The 17693-nt window shown below is 43.4% G+C and overlaps 1 protein-coding gene across 1 annotated transcript; it reads left to right on the top strand.

Annotated features, from left to right (window-relative positions):
• Window positions 1-171: 171 nt before the first annotated feature.
• LOC308163458 (glycosyltransferase 8 domain-containing protein 2-like) lies at window positions 172-6905 on the top strand (the record flags this gene model as incomplete). Its single annotated transcript, XM_080537645.1, has 9 exons — window positions 172-190; window positions 3050-3142; window positions 4097-4295; window positions 4710-4827; window positions 5094-5178; window positions 5330-5442; window positions 5764-5930; window positions 6400-6512; window positions 6727-6905. 9 exons carry the CDS (start codon window positions 172-174, stop codon window positions 6903-6905), a joined length of 1086 nt encoding a protein of 361 aa, XP_080393771.1.
• Between the last annotated feature and the right edge of the window lie 10788 nt (window positions 6906-17693).

Genomic DNA, 17693 nt, shown 5'->3' with positions numbered 1-17693 from the left:
AGTGGGTTTTATGTGTGTAGAGACAGTAACACCCCTTTGGTTGGATCTCCAACTAAGCTCCAATGCCAAGGAATAATGGTGCTCCCTTGCGACGGTCATTCCGTCTGTCTTTGTGAGGTCTCACTGTCTGTCTGTCTGTCTTTGCAGATGTTGCTGGAAGAACAATGAAAAATGGGTCTTCTGAGGAAAAGTGAGTTGCAACATGATTTTGTATATCTGCTACTCCCATCTCTCTGGCGTGTGCTTTTGTACATCATTCAATGGTCATAGTTGTAATGTATTGAATGTACAGTCCATTGTATGTATTGAATGTACAGTCCATGAAATACAGCAAAAAAACACAAAAAATACAGCAAAAAAACACAAAAAATACAGCAAAAAAACCAATCCATTGTTGTCGATAAATATTAAGGTTTGCTTAACTCTAAGTTGTGGTTGCAACAGAGCTCAATGCAGCCATTGTATGACAGAGCACGGGCAGAACCCCCTGCTTCCCTGGGTAGTGTTCCCCCACAGAGCTGGAATGCATCCAACACCATAAATGACGTCTGTGTGTGTGTGTGTGTGTGTGTGTATGTGTGTGTGTGTGTATGTGTATATGTGTGTGTGTGTGTGTTTGTGTATGTGCGTGTGTGTATGTGTATGTGTGTGTATGTGTATGTGTATGTGTGTGTGTGTGTGTGTTTGTGTATGTGCGTGTGTGTATGTGTGCGTGTGTGTGTGTGTGTATGTGTGTGTGTGTGTGTGTGTGTGTGTATGTGTGTGTGTTTGTGTATGTGCGTGTGTGTATGTGTATGTGTACGTGTGTGTGTGTGTGTGTGTGTGTGTGTGTGTGTAGGTGTGTGCGTGCGTGCATGCCAATCTTGAATGTTCTTCAACACTGATGAGGTAGCCAGAAAGGAGGGGCTGTAAAAGGGTCCCATTTCATCATTTCATCATTTCAGTTCTCTGCTTTTCACATTCAACAAATGATGTAACCATTAGCAATTGGCTATGTTGGCATAATGTTGACTTTGACCTAGCTCTAGAGCACTTAGAAAGTTCACAGATACATGACACCTTCTAATTGAATACTCATTCAAAATATATTAACAGTAACATGTTGATTGAAACATCTCCGGACTTCTTATTTCTTCACTTTTTTTCCTTTCCTTTTAACTTAAAAAAAGGTTATGTTTTCTTTGGGGGGGTTACGCTATGTTTTTTTACCCTTTGTTTTATCATAAGATGTAGATATGATGTTTGTTACGTCCACCCTCAGATGTAAGACTAGGGAGGAGGGAGGACTGCAACATAGCCTGTGTACAAGCACTGGTGAAGCAACTGACCGTGTGTGTGTGTGTGTGTGTGGTGCTCAAATACTGTCAGATCGACAACAAGGTGTACCTTTTAAAGAAAATGATTTATTGCCAACTAATAATAATAATAAGGTGAAAACATGGACATACAAATAAACAAGAAACATGGGGGGGAAGGATAATACAAAAACTAAACCGGGGAAAATATACAGAGGGTAGGAAGGGAGGGAGAAGGCTGCGAACTGTGTCACAATAAAACCCCAGCCCTATGCTTCCCTACACCTCTAAGCTAACCTATCTACCTATGTACAGAACTGCTAACTAATCTACCCGGAACCTAAATCTAACTGCTACAAAGGATGAGTGACATCCGCTCGTTCTTACCTAGTGTGTTTAACAAACAGTTACCTACATGATGTGGTGTAAACCCCAGGGTATCTTACCTAGCCCTCTCCCATGATAAGGCAACCGGGGACCATAGGTAACCCAAACAAACACTAGACAGACAAATGTAGCAACCAACTAATATACTAACAGAATAGAATAGAATAGAATAGAATAGAATAGAATAGAATAGAATAGAATAGAATAGAATAGAATAGAATAGAATAGAATAGAATAGAATAGAATAGAATGAAACAAACATAACCTCACCCCTCTCACCTACACAACTAACAAACAGCCACATATATAGGGAACAGGTAGACAGGTGATCGGTTGACAGGACAGGAACACAGGTGGACTTGATGATGGATGATTAACAGGGAGACAATCAAGGGATCACGAACACCTGGGAGAGAGAGAGAGAGAGAGAGACACACAGACACAAACACAAAGCAAAAACAGACAGGGACGAAACAATGTTCTGTCCATGTCTATGCTGAAACCCAATAAAAACTCAAGTGATTAAAAAAAAAAAAGTTCACAGATGGTTGTTACTCAACCAAAGAGTTGTGATGCAGAGGGGAGCTGATGCCTGACATCTAAACTGATTCTCTCCCAGTGAGGTGAAATAAATGGATGAGTTTGAGGAGTATTTAGTTGTTGTAGAGGAGGCAGTAAGAAACAGCCAGAGTTATGCAGGGAATGTGCCAGCCTAAGATTGATGAGTCAGTTGAACGGCCTCTGACACGTGGTAGGGCTGTGTGGGAGATGTGGGTTACTTGTTAGAATTAGTTATGGCACCCGGAGGATGGCTCAAAGACTTCTGATTGGATGCAGATGCCAAATCGTTTCTACCTCCTTCGTTACAGTGACAGCATTATAGCGGAAACCAGGATTTGAACATTCTGATTTTGGACTAGTGACATTTTAAGGGAGGGAGGTGGGGAAACTGCATCATTATTTTTTTTTACCCTAACCCTTTTATTGCAAACAAGTTGTAATCAGTCAGTGCCATGAAGTAATAACAGTAATAATCAGAAAAAACAATACAGATGCATATCAATCACTTCCATAGAGAGTCCTTGTTTCCCTGTTTTATTTTTTATTAACTTTCTTTTTTAACCCCCCACCCCCACCCACAGGTATGATTTGGGCCACAAATAATAACAAAGATAAACAATTAAAAATAATAATAATCCCCAAAAATAAAATAAATAAAATAATAATAATGAAAACGCAGTCTGTAAGAATACGGTATACAGGAAGAAAATGATGGGAAACTGCATCTTAAAACTTTATTTTAAAATTCAGTCCCCTCGTGTTACCCGCTGACAGGCTACTAACCTTCTCTCTCTGTGGTGTTCCAGTAAACCGTACCCTCCTGATGCTGCTCGTCCTGATGGTGGTCCTCCTCCTCCACAGTAAGCTGTTCCGGGCCCCGCCACGCCCTAAACTCACAGGTAAATCCCCTCACACAGGTGAGAACTGGTCCCAACTGGTCCCACTCTAAACAGACACTTACCTGAGGGCCTCTGTCCAGGTACTTTACAGCCAAGCCAAGGAACAAAAGCCCTGGCACAAAGAACAAGCAACAAGCACTACACACATACAATGTTGGGGCGCTTAGTGGCGTAATGTGTGTACCATATCACAAGGTTCCTGGTTTGATTCTGACATCTGATATCTTGCATGTCATCCCTCCTCTCTCTCCCCCATCCTTCCTGTCTATCTCTACTGTCTCTATCCTCCTCTCTCTCCCCCCCCATCCTTCCCGTCTATCTCTACTGTCTCTATCCTCCTCTCTCTCCCCCATCCTTCCTGTCAGTCTCTACTGTCTCTATCTTCCTCTCTCTCTCTCCCCCATCCTTCCTGTCTATCTCTACTGTCTCTATCCTCCTCTCTCTCTCCCCCCATCCTTCCTGTCTATCTCTACTGTCTCTATCTTCCTCTCTCTCTCCCCCCATCCTTCCTGTCTATCTCTACTGTCTCTATCTTCCTCTCTCTCTCTCTCACCCATCCTTCCTGTCTATCTCTACTGTCTCTATCCTCCTCTCTCTCTCTCACCCATCCTTCCTGTCAATCTCTACTGTCTCTATCCTCCTCTCTCTATCTCCCCCATCCTTCCTGTCTATCTCTACTGTCTCCATCCTCCTCTCTCTCCCCCATCCTTCCTGTCTATCTCTACTGTCTCAATAAAAGCTGACAAAAATATATAAAATAAAAAAAATACAATGTCATTTCATGGACTGTGTTAAGGGCTGTTTCCACCAAACACTGTTTTATAGAAGAAGAAAAAACAACAACAGCAAGGTCCACCGCTATGATGAAACGCATCCTTCCCGTTGAAAACAAGGTGGAAAGTTGCTGGGTCATTTATAAAGCAACTTCCCTCTGGCTTCCAGGGTCCCACATAGGCCTCGCCAAGGACCCAAAAGCAAACATAGTTGCCGTGGAGACAGCGCCAGAGGCAGACGGCGACATCCCAGTGATCATCTGTGCGTCGGAGGAGCGCATGGGCGGGGCCATGGCCACCATCAACAGTATCTATAGCAACACAGAGGCCAGCGTGTTCTTCTATATTGTCACTCTTCGCGATGCCATCAAACAAACAAGGTTAGGTTAGTCATAGCAATCTCCCCCCCCCCCATTCCTTTGTTTACATCACTGTCGTGTAACGGTATAACGGACCTTTGGGGACAGAGCCTTCAGCATGGCAGCTCCCACCTTCTGGAACTCTCTCCCCATAGCGATCCGCAACGCCCCCACCCTGGACTCCTTCAAACTAGCCCTCAAAACACATCTGTTCTCCAAGGCCTTTGGCCCCTAGTCACTGTTTCAGTTTTTGCTTTGTTTGTTTTCTGTTTTGTCAGTCCCATCATTCCCTTGTAAAGCGTCCTTGGGTTTTTGAAAGGCGCTATATAAATTAAAGCTATTATTATTATTATTATTATTATGAGGCACTCTGTTTTAAATTGTACTGAATTGTATTATTATACTATTCTGTGTTTTTCTATGTGTCCCTCATAGACTATATATAGAGAAAACCAAACTAAAGGGAATCAAATATAAGATTCTGGAGTTCAACCCCATGGTTCTAAAGGGCAAGGTGAAGCCTGACTCATCCAGGCCGGAGCTGCTGCATCCGGTAAGTGCTCAGGTGTCCATGCGCTCACGCACACACACCAACACACACCAACACACACACCAACACACACCAACACACACACCAACGCTCACACACACCAACACACACACACACCAACGCTCACACACACCAACACACACACCAACACACACACCGACGCTCACACACCAACACACACACACGCACACGCACACACACCAACAGTCCCAAACCTTTACCGCTGCACCGTCCCTACGTTGAAATAACGTCTCCTAATTGTTTTGCAGCTCAACTTTGTGCGCTTTTACCTGCCTCTCCTCGACATTAACCACAAAAGGGTCATCTACTTAGACGACGACATCATTGTCCAAGGTACAAAAATGTCTGTTGAGTTAGAAGAGTTATGGAGAGAGAGAGAGAGAGAGAGAGAAAGGTAGAGACAGGTGCTGTTGTATATGAGCCTTTGTATTATTATTATTTCAATAACTTTTTGTATTGAAACAACACTGATACTTGACTACAGGCGATATCCAGGATCTGTACCGTACCAAGCTGGAGCCAGGCCACGCGGCTGCCTTCGCCACCGACTGTGATCTGCCCTCCACACATGAGATGGTGCGCAGTGTGGGCATGCAGGTATGTGACTGGGCCTGTAGTACTATTATAATCCACTAGAGGGGAGTATTTGCTCAATTTACATAATAGTTGAAAAGAAAATGCTCAGATGGTTGGTTTGCTTGAGCTAAAAATGAGGTTATCTAACCTTAGGCTATCCAGAGAAGTCACATACCACAATACCACATTATTTTATTCAGTAACGACATAACGTTAGTAACGTCCAGTGACGTTAACTTGGCCAGCTGGCCTCAGATCAGCATACAGTAGCCAACTCTGCTGTACCCCTTGTTTGTCAACCCAATAATGGAATGATCCTTCCCTTCTGAGCCTGTCTCACAGACCACGTACATGGGCTTCCTGGACTACAGGAAGCAGGAAGTGAGGGACCTGGGGATCAACCCCAACGACTGCTCCTTCAACCCCGGGGTGTTTGTGGCCGACATGAAGGAGTGGAAGAAACAGAAGATCACCAAACAGCTGGAGAAATGGATGGAAGAGAACTTCAGGTGAGCACAGAACGTGTTGACTGTTGACCGTGACCATACCACTGGGGTGGCTGTGTCTCAGGAGGTAGAGTCGCCGTCTAATGATTATAAGGTCGGCAGATCAGCGGTTCAAGGCCCCGGCTGGCCACATGTCGAAGTGTCCTTGGGCAAGACACTGAACCCCAAATTGCTCCCAGTGAGCTGGCCGGCACCTTGCATGCTAGCTTGCCGCCATTGGTGTGTGAATGTGTGTGTGAATGGGTGAATGAGAGGCCGTTGTAAAGCGCTTTGGAGCAGCTTTGGAGCAGCTTTGGAGCAGCTTTGGAGCAGCAAAAAAGGCGCTATATAAGTGCAGTCCATTTACCATTTACCATACCTAACCTACCCTGTTGATTGTGTGAGATTGTTACCCCCCCAGTTCAGTTCCAACTCAGCTACTCTATTCCTTTGAGATGTTAACAAGTGACTTCCTTCTCCCCCCCCCCACTAGGGAAAACCTGTACAGCAGTGCCATGGCAGGGGGGGTGGCCACACCACCCATGCTGATCGTGTTCCATGACAAATACACAACCATCGATCCCCTGTGGCACGTCAGACACCTGGGTGAGACCATCTCGTCTTGACCAAATCTCCGGGGGGGGGGGGTTCTTTCATTCCTCCCTAAAATATTGAAGTATTAAATCTGGGCAAAAACTCTCCAACACCATTCAGAGAGTGATAATGGTCGTAAAGAAAGAAAGTGAAAGGCGCTCTAACTATCCATCGCTCTTTATGCTAAAAAAGAAGAGTTTCTTATTCTGTTCTCTCCTTTATTAAGGCTGGAGCCCAGACGCCCGCTACTCTGAAACCTACCTCCAGGGGGCGCACCTGCTGCACTGGAACGGCCGCTTCAAGCCCTGGGACTACCCCTGCGTCCATCTGGACCTGTGGGAGAGGTGGTTCATCCCGGACCCCACTGGAAGGTTCTCTTTAGTACGACCCGAGAGTGACATGTGAAAACTGTTACCATACCAACCATGCCACACCCAGAGGAGGTTGATCCGTTATGTCTGGCCAGAACCAGAACCTGCCAAGTCGTGAGCTTAGAATGATAAGGGTCTCCGTTTAGGGTAGTTCAGAGATATTGAGCAGGGCTTGACATTAAGCTTTTTCAGGTACTTGTCCTTCGGACAAGTGAACTTATCTTTTACTTGTCCGAGAGCTCAAGTTACTTGTCCGAATACAAAATGTTTGTAAAAACAATATATGTTAGTGCAAATAACAAATGTGACTATTATTGATTTGATAATGACGTATCCTTTATTTTAAAAATCTATTCATTAAACAATATTACTTTAAATTATTATGAAAGGGTAATCAGCGATTCTTTTCGATTAAGAATATGAATTATGTACAAAAAGTGCTTTGGGTAAGTACCCTGCCCCCTCCACCCCTCCCTCCCTCCTTTATTTCAAATTAATACATCTTCCTCCAGCCCGCTCCTAAAGTCCCAAGGGTTAAATCCTGGCCGACGTCTTCGTTGACAGGTGGTCCACCACATATGGACCGCCGTTTCTGCATCAAATTGCTCCAGTGGAGGGCCTTCCAAAGACAAGAATAAAAGCCTTTGGAGCTGAAGGGAGGAGAGGCTTGACCTCCAGTCGGTTTTGACCCTCTTCATTGCAGAAAAGCCTCTCTCGCACACTGCAGTGCTCACAGGAAGGATCAAGTACACCTCCATCAGAGGCGTCAGGCTCCTGAATCTCTCGCGCGCTTCCTCTAAAAATACAGAGATGACAGCTTCAGAAATTTAAACAGTCTCAATTCTAAACAACTCAACCAACTAACAAACAACAGACTTATCTACAGCAAAGTGGTAAAATGATTACAAGATTATGGTTGTTACTCACAGTGAGGGACACGCGCCCGGACTAACGAGCCGCACAGGGTTGCCAGATGGGATTGACAATTTCCAGCCTAACTACAGTCTAAAAACCACCAATTCCACCAAAACAAACCCAAAACCTAATTACCATTGGGCAGGTGCCCATCTCCTGCCCCTAAACTGTATGTTTGTTGCCAATGATGTTTGTAAAATAAAATAAAAACTGCACATTGTATGTAGCTACTAGGGTGTGTGTTTTACATTTACATTTACATTTACATTTTTGGCATTTAGCAGACGCCTTATTCCAAAGCGACTTACAATCAATACATTTGAATACTAAGCATGTGAATCAGCAGTCCACTATTCGTTGCAGGAAGAGTACTCTAGCTCGGGCCCGGGGCCACTGATAGAAGGAAAAACCTTCTCCCTATTATCGCCTTCTACTAAAACTTTTAAAAAAAAAATATTACTGGAGAAACTGAGAAACAGTACAAGGGGGGCAATAGAAGTTCTTAGGGACACAGTAGAGGGGAAAGCGGGTGTCTTTAGGAGACGTAGTGGTGAGGGTCAGAAGATGTCTCAGGAGGAGCAGTTAAGATGTAACCTGAAGAGATGGGTCTTCAGTCTACGACGGAAGATGGGTAGTGACTCTGCCGTTCTGACAGACGTGGGGAGCTCATTCCACCAGCGGGGAGCCAGTGTTGTGAAGAGACGTGATCGGGCAGCCCGACTGCTGTGTAGAGGAGGTGGGGCCAGTCGGCCAGCCGAGGTGGAGGAACGGAGTGAGCGGGCAGGGGTTTGGGGGGTTACCATTTCCTTCAGGTAGGCAGGGGCTGTCCCTTTAGCTGCCTGGTATGCAAGCACCAGGGTCTTGAATCTGATGCGAGCTGCTATCGGGAGCCAGTGCAGGGTGCGAAGGAGAGGGGTGACATGCGAGTATTTGGGGAGGTTGAATACCAGCCGGGCAGCAGCATTCTGGATGAGCTGCAGAGGTCTAATGGCTGAAGCGGGGAGCCCAGCCAGGAGTACATTGCAGTAATCCAGGCGGGAGATGACCAGAGCCTGGGTCAAGAGTTGCGCTGCCTCTCTGGTAAGGAATGGTCGTATCCTTCTGATGTTGTAGAGGAGGAATCTGCAGGAGCGAGCCGTTGCTGCAATGTTCTCCGCACAGGATAGTCGGTTATCCAGGATCACTCCAAGGTTCTTGGCTGTCAGGGAGGGGGTTACAGTAGAGTTCTCCACTGTGATGGAGAAGTCTTGGAGAGGAGTCGAACCCCGACCTCCCACATAACCGACGGCCGCGCTAACCATTAGACCAAGAGAGTTAACTCCCTTGGAGGAGCTGTTAACGGGGCCTCATACAGGATCGTTACAATATTAAGAATTCCTCTCAAAGTAGTGCAATGATTATGGTAAGGTTGTTACTCACAGTAGTCACAGTTTGGGGACACGCGCCTGACTGACCCCCAAAGTGGCGGGACAACCTGTGGTTAATGCATATTACTGCCAGTTTACATTAGGGATGCAACCTCAGCACATATGTTCAAGTAAAGACTAAAAACCATCTTTTTAATATTGCCTTTAAATGACTAAATAATTAAATTATGATTATATAATGATTGGAGCACTTTGAGCTGCAACGTTTGCAGGAAAAGTGCTATACACATAAAGGTTATTATTCTTATTCTTATTATGGAGGGCACTGTATGTAGACACTGGTATGGTGCTGGAGATAATTAATATAAGGTTAAAAAGTGGTGCATTTATTTTTTATGCAATGCACCTTATTTAGGGGTGCATTGTTGCACCTTATTTAGGGGTGCATTGTTGCACCTTATTTAGGGGTGCATTGTTGCACCTTATTTAGGGGTGCATTGTATTAAACACTTTTCAAAATTAGATATTGATTGCCCTTCACTTGCAGTAAATGCCTATTAGCGCATTTGATGCGATGGTGCTATCTAGCCTGTCATTACTGCCCACTGCAGACAGGTTATCCCAGACATGTAAGCCAAGGATCTTCGTCAGTTGAGGCCTTGAGGGGCTTAAAGTCGAAGGCGATTCTGTCATAGTCTTTTTTTTTTATTGCTACGGCCTACAAAAAAAGAAATAAACATAGAAAGAAAGAAACAAAGCCAAGAATTAATCATCCATATGGACAGGGGGTAACTTGTCTCAGACTTGTTATTGAATTTAATTATACTGGCATTCAAAGGCTCATCATAATAGTGCCAAACACACAAAGGACAATTTGCCCTGTCATCAAAATGTCATTGTCATGTCTTATATCAAAGTGATGCTTGTCAGTACTTTCAGTGAGAGCTTCTGGCCCAGTGGCTCCAATTGGTAAGTGCATTGCAGCTTTAACCCGATCCACAATGCCTTGCGGTGTCCCAGTTCCGTTACAATGTAATTGGGTCCACTCGTTTTCTCGCCTGGATTTTTTTTTTCTTTCTTTTCTCCGGTGGGTGGAGTTTGCTCTCGATTTCACGCCGGACCACCCCACCCGCTCCTTACTACTACTAAGTTGGTGCTGTGACGGGAGGAGTCCTTCGTAAAACAATAAAGAAACGCACATGGTGACGATAAGCATTGAAGGAGAAACTCATAGACGGTCTGTGCACTTTAGCAACCCTAACATCCTCGGAAGCAAATGAGACAGTGTCCTCACACTGTTTGAATTGGTTAGAGAAATAATTGTTGTGATTTGTGGAACATCAAGCTGACAATTCTCACTGGTGACGATTCACCTTCCCCGGCTCCCGATGCTCGAGTTTTAGCGGCCAAGTACTCAACTCCTCCTCTCCCGTCTCGTACGTCCAGGCTCGCCGGCGGTAATCGAGTGCACCACTAACAGGCTTGTGTACTGAGAAGGTAATCGAGTGCACCACTACCAGGCTTGTGTACTGAGAAGGTAATCGAGTGCACCACTAACAGGCTGCTTGTGTACTGAGAAGGTAATCGAGTGCACCACTAACAGGCTTGTCCTGAGAAGGTAATCGAGTGCACCACTACCAGGCTTGTGTACTGAGAAGATGCGCAGCACATCTCGCTGTGTCCTAGAACGCGCTCTTTAAACAAGCGCACACTGCAAACTTTGATGATGTATAGCCTAGCCTTGGTTACGAGGTTGATACTACTTTTAAACCGTTTGACGGATCCAAACAATAACATGCAGTGAAGGAGTCAGGCTTAGCAGTTTTCATCCAAGAGCAAATTCCAAGCAATTGGCAAAGCACTGTGGGACTGGAGAACGACGGGAGTTTCTTCTGTGTTTAGCCCCAGCACTGCGGCTGGACAGAGGTATGTTCTTGACCCGTCGGTACAGTAGATGTTTTAGACTGGACATGTCGCTGCTCCCACGATGATGATGATGGCATTTAGAGCGACACAGAACTTCACTGCGGCATGGAACGTTTATTGATTGATTGATTGATTGATATCCCAAGGTTATGTGACGAATTGTGTGTTGTAATAGTTTGAGTGTCTGAAGGTGCATATATTACGTTTTTATTTTTGTATTGTTTATTTTTGTTATAATAATATAATGAATAATAATAACTAATAAAAAATAATAATGTCATAAAATTAGGGTGGTGATGGGATAAAGATGAAAACAAACTGAATAGAATCGAAAACGTTATTGCTCTCGTGGGACAATGTTTCGGTCATTTCGTGTCCAGGGACTCCTTTCGGGGTAAAGCGATGTAAATACGTCGTCGGGGACAGCCTTAATATCATTGCACTAACTGGCAAACAAGAGCATATTTTGTCACTCGTTTAAATGTATTAGGATACCTAAACATATTTGAAACATTGGGGCCTGGGGGGAATTCCATTAACGTCGCTAAAGGAAAATCCAGGCTTGTAAACTATTTTCAGGACAGTGGAATGGCTGATTTCTAATTGTTTGGAGATCTTTTTAAATCCCCTCCCAGACTCATACTTCTGTCTGAAGGCCTCAGAGAGCGCTTTTGATCTCACCCTGGCGATCCCACTCACTTCAACAATCAAGAGCAAACCAAACGTCTAACCCTAAATGTCCGAGGTTTAAATAAGACAGGCTCCTCCAGAATCCTCTCTAACGATGGTTTATGTAGTTAAAAAAACGGAATTATTGTATTCCTGCTTTTTTATTTTGTAGAAATATAGTAGTAAGTATAGTAAATATAGTTTAATTCCTGAGATATAACTTGTAAAAACGCATGGCAGATTGCCTGTGTGTACTACTACTCCCTCGCCCCTCCAGAAGCTTAGTCTTACAGGGTTAATGGCTTATGGCCTCTCTAGTCTCTACCAAGCTGCTTAAATTCAACTTTTGAGGCTGACATTTCCTCACCAGGAGCGATGCAGTGGAAGGTGTTTTGGCTTCTGCACCAAGAGGATGTTAAATAGTGTCAACGATTTCCTTTCATTTCCATTCATTTGAGTGAGACAGTTTCACTCAGAATTTCAACCTCCTCCACCGCTCGGAATTACTGAACAGTTGAATAACAAAAAATGTTGTAATGAAAATGGGCAACTTACCCAGCGAACAGGAAGAAAACAGGAAGCGTAGTGTAAAATCCTAATATAAAAGGTCATTTTAGAGTGAGCTTGAGATGTATATGTTTTCGATGCAAATACTATTGTTAAATACCAAAATATATCATTGTTTTTCAGTTTAAATGTTATTTCCCAGAAATGTATTAATAATGAAAAAAGGTTTGACCTGCCTACTAGGGTTCTGGTTCTACTAGCCTACATCCAGCCTACATCCAGTGATGGCCAGATTTAGAAATAGATTTCAATGATGGAGCTAACCGTAACTAGCTAGTCAGTTTAAGCTGAAATTGTTACTAGAATGCTTTAGCTAGTGTTCTTATTCATGGTCGTTTTTTTGAATGCACCCACTGTTATGTTATTATGTCTCTGTTTTTGGCTGCGGGGAAGCTATGGTTAAACACATTTTAAAACCATATTGAGTGTTACAATGTGCCCATTTTGTGCTCTAATATTGATAACAGATACGCCCCTGACAGCCTGAGATGCAGAAATTCCCCACTACATCCATGAGGTCATCTGTATTTATTCTGGACGTCCTGACATGGTATGGCATGCATAATGATCAGTCATGTGACAGCAGCTAGTGAAAGCGGGAACAAGTGAAGTCGGCAACCAATCAAAATGTTCAGACTTTTATTCAGAAAAATGTTACTCACCGAATCCATTGCAGTGCAATATTTTGGCTTGAGTAGCGAGTGTGTCATTGATTTTCAACAACGTTGACATTTATTTACATTTTTCAAAATAAATGTCCACAACATTTGGTCGGTTGCCGACTTGTTCCTGCTTTCACCAGCTGCTGTCATATATATATATATATGCACCTGATTTTAAAAAAGGGCAACATGACAAGATGGATAGCTATATTCCTTTTCTTTAACAGCTTTTTGGGGTTAATATATGTTTAAGGACCATGGAGGACTGCCGGATGTGTGCCTGGAGATGCAACAACCCTCCTTCAGTTCTATGACATTATCTACTTGGATCTTTCTTTCTTTCTTTCTTTCTGTAGGCTATATTATACAGGAAAAGATTAAAAGTAACATTACAGATGTTAACATGTGTTACATTTAGACTGGCCTGACTCAATTAAAACTGGTTTGCAGCAGGTTCCTGGGCCCTGTTCCACGAAGGGCGATTAGAACTAATTCAGACTAGTTTTGATAATTCACGATAATTTCAGCTCGAGTTCCGTTCCATGAATGTGGCTCAAATAATTAGCTGCTTGGTTGCTATGCTATGCAACCAATCCTGCAGAACAAAGCTAGTAGCGACCAGGTTTAAGTCTTTAAGGTTTAAGGTCTGGTTTAAGTAAGAAGTGTGTCCAAAATGTTGTATCGCTTGGACAAAACATTCTCCAGAAAGAAAACTGGAGGGGAAAAGTAATTACCGCTGGTTAGGTGTGACATGAATTGTTTGTACCAGTCCAGTCAAATCCACTTGTGGCCCTTCGCTGACCACAGAGAATTAGAAAGGAAAAAGAAAGAAGGGACAGAAACAGAAAAGCAGGATTGTTTCCTAATTACCGGTGGCTGTTTCCCAGGCTGAGGCCAACAAGTCCAGTCAGCTGTGTTAGGCTCGTAACAAAGCTGGGGCCTGGTTGCCATGGTGAGGGATTGTTTGCATCCAGTCATGCCAGTGCTGCCCATGTGGACGGTCCTCCTCTTTTGTTTGTGTGCAACTTGTTACAGGAACCCCCCAACCTCTGAACACGTCCTTGTACCCCTTTAACATTTCATCATTAGTCTAACGCTTCTGTTCATCTTTGTTTTACAGACCAAAACTCACTGACAATATACCTGCATTTGTTTACTATTTAACAGCACATTTATTGTTTGTTGTTGCCCAAAAAACAACTAACATTTATGAATGATATCCTCAAACATCTAATCTTGTGACACAACTGCACCAACTAGGTTCAACTCCCCAACCCCCCCCCGCCCACCCCTTGTAAAGCTTGAAAACAAAACAGTGAACCTTTCATGGATAACTATAGCTCTCCCTCCCCCTTCATATCCCCCATGTCATGGAGAGGATGTGTGTTAAAGGGAGCCAGGTTTAGCTCCAGGTTTTTAGTGGAGGCCAGACCAGCTCAGACAATGCAATTCGGTTGTTAAGTCTGACGTCAAACGTGACGTTTAGCCATTTCCGGGTCCAAACCGCACCAGAGTACCAGTGTACTAAAGCGTTTTTTTAGACTCGGATCTATTCATACAACAAGGGACGCAGCACTTTCCCGTATTTCCCATATTTGTCAGTGTCTTTGAGCCTCGGAAAAGCGCTATATAAATATAATGAATTATTATTATTACTGAGGCATTTCGAAGAGAGCGCCTCAGCCAACTTTGGACCCGGAAACACGTCACGACTTAACAACCGAATACTTCATGGGAAAACATGTGGTTCCTCAGCTGCCAGAGACCACGGGTCATGCCCAGGACATGCTCTGACCCTCGGTAGAGACCCACCAGAATTGGGGGATCAATGCTAAAGAAGATCTGACCTTTTATTGTGAAATGGTCACAATTAAGTGTGCATCAATCTTAGAGGAGGGGTGATTTCATGTACACTTAACACAAGACAGATCTTGAAAACACAACATAGAAAGAGGGAGAATTTGCAGGGAACTCAGCTCTATTAGGTTTTTGATAAAGCAAAACTCCTACAGTATGTGTCTCTAAAATGAAGTCCTCATCATTGTCATTTTTGATCCTGTTGATGGAATCATATGGTGCTGGATACTCCGGGGCTAGAGTTCCCCCCTATTGTATCTACTGGAAAGGACACCCTCTCACACCTCCCCTATACCACCACCCCCTCCATACGTCCAAACACATCCCCTGCCTGCCTCGCTCTCATCCCCCTGAGCTGTTTACATTTTAACGCTTTTATCCAAAGCGACTTACAATTAGAGATGACAGGGACAGTCTCCCTGGAGTAATTTAGGGTTAAGTGTCTTACTCAAGGGGTACACTAGTGGTGGTGTTCCCAGGTCGGATTTGAACTCATGACCTTCTGATCACCAGTCCAACTCACTATCCACAAGGCCACCAGCCCCACCTGTGCACATCCCCATTTACAGTGTTTGTAGCACTTTGAGCCCAGGGAGTCTGCAGTAACCGTCTACAGATACAAATCACTCTGCTTCTCCAGCAGAAGGAACAAGTCTGCATTGTCTGGAGACAAGAGTGGCGTGGTTTGCTGCTGTAGACACAGGTGACAGGAATACGGGTAGACTGTGAGTATAAGTCAACATGAGTTGAGTTTCTGTTGTGTTTTATGTGTTATGTGTAATTATAGGAACAGGACAGGAAAAATAATTACTGTTCTTCCAATTGGGGGAAAATGAGAGTTAAACTGTTGTGGGATATAATTGATTCTTAATAGATTTAGTAAAACTTATAAAGCACAAAGAGCTTAGATCAATTGTCTCCAAAGAGGCCTTTTATTAAGCAAAGTTACATGAGCGCAGAGAGAAATGAGCAGACCAATAAGCAAAAAGCCCCCAATGATGGGTGGGACTCATATTTATAGAACTGTCCTTGGTCATGAGGTCACTATTCTTGGGAACCAATCATATTTAAAAATCTGTGATTACACAAGTTATGGGCCCTGTCCATAGTCAGAATTATTCACTGCGCCACAGATCTTGGCCCATCCCTTACAGGAAGGAAATGGGCCTTCCTTGAGTGCTGCTAGATTCGCCAAACTGTAGAGAGACTTACATTTCTCAGTATAAAATGATACAAAACCATTTGCATCTGCGCATTAGCCTAGGAGCCCTCCTCGTTCAGATTAGCACTGTAGCACCAAGAGACCTGCTGTCACGTCCATGACAGGGTTGTAATGAGCCTTCAGCTGAGGTGCTTCTGTCAGCAGTGTGAACGTGCTCGTCAGTCCTAACGTAAGGACGTAAGGGCCAAAGCAACGTTTCTTGTTACATTACCAAATGAAAATGCTGAGGCTTGGCTGAGGCCTTGAACATAGAAACACATTGGAACAGAACCATACTCTAATGATAATGTGTACTGCTAATGCTGTTCTCAATCATGCATTTATAACCTAACCACATAACCATAACAATAAAAACTATCAAGATTTAGCACATCCTAAATTATAGTTTACAAATCACAAATCATCCAATGGCAAAAAAACTTGCTTCAAACAATAGATATATAGATAGATACAGGGTTCCCACGGGTCCTTGAAATCCTTCCTTGAAAGTTTGCGAATTTGAGAAAAGAAAAGAAAGGCCTTAAAGGTTTTTGAAAATAGACATGGGTCATTGAAAGTGCTTGAATCCCCCCCCCCCTCTCTCTCTCTCTCATATTTTTTTTTTTTTTACATAATTATAGTAGATAAGTCTCTGTATTGCTTAACTTAACACAGTAACTTTACACATATTTCACAATATATAGTTTTGCTGTGCTGTGGTAGAGAAGGCAAGAGACCATCTAGTGTTCACACATTCAAAAGCCTCTTTTTAATTGTTGTCTGTGAGCGGATAGTTCCTATTACCGGTATATAAATTCTCATCTAGATCTGTCTCAAACTATGCCGTGTTGGGTCCTTGAATTTGAGGGAATTGAGTCTTGAAAGTCCTTGAAAGGTGCTTGACTTTGATGTGTCAGAAGGTGTGGGAACCCTGCAGATAGATGGATGGATCATTAGGGTGACATGCAGAAGTGTTGGGTACAATAGACTCTATTGAATAGAGAGGCAAAGTGGTTTGGTCCAAATGTATTCTGTGAACCCCCATTCAGTTTTCCCATCCAGACTTGTTCAAACAGCTGACTGAGCGTTGTGTAACACGTAGGCTTAAAGTCTCTACAGTTTCTTCTCTGATTAAATAGCATTTGGTTAATGTAACCGCTTCTCAACAATTTCGTCTCTAAATCAGAACTTGATGCAGAAACAAATGAATTCAGAGACGGACTGCATTCTAACAGGCACACTTCCCCAAGTGAAGAAAAGATATACGTTGTTATATTTCTGTAATACTTGAGTTGAAATATACTTAAGTTTAAGTATATTAAATGACACTAATATGACCAATATTAAGACGCAAAAGTGAAAGAAAACATTCATGATTGGTCATGAAAAGTGCCTTGAAGGCACATGCTGCTCTATGCTGCTCTATGCTCCCTGTGAGAATTGACTCAGAAGCTCCACAGCGGCCTCGCTCTGAAAACCAGGTGAGCCGTGATCTCGCAACTCTGGTAAATCTCATGCAGCATTGCATTTTCTAGCAAGTCGTGACGTTAGAATTATAAGGTTCTATCTCCTTTTTGGTCAAAATTGAGTTTTTTACATAATCTGATCCATTAGGTGTTTATTAATGCCTGCGTGGTGTTATTTTTTAAAAGTTGACA

The sequence above is a fragment of the Nansenia antarctica genome (assembly GCF_963989245.1).
Source record: "Nansenia antarctica genome assembly, chromosome: 8".
Classification (NCBI taxonomy): domain Eukaryota; kingdom Metazoa; phylum Chordata; class Actinopteri; order Argentiniformes; family Microstomatidae; genus Nansenia; species Nansenia antarctica.
Note: the sequence above shows the minus strand (reverse complement) of the source record. Positions and strands in the feature narration are given on the sequence as shown.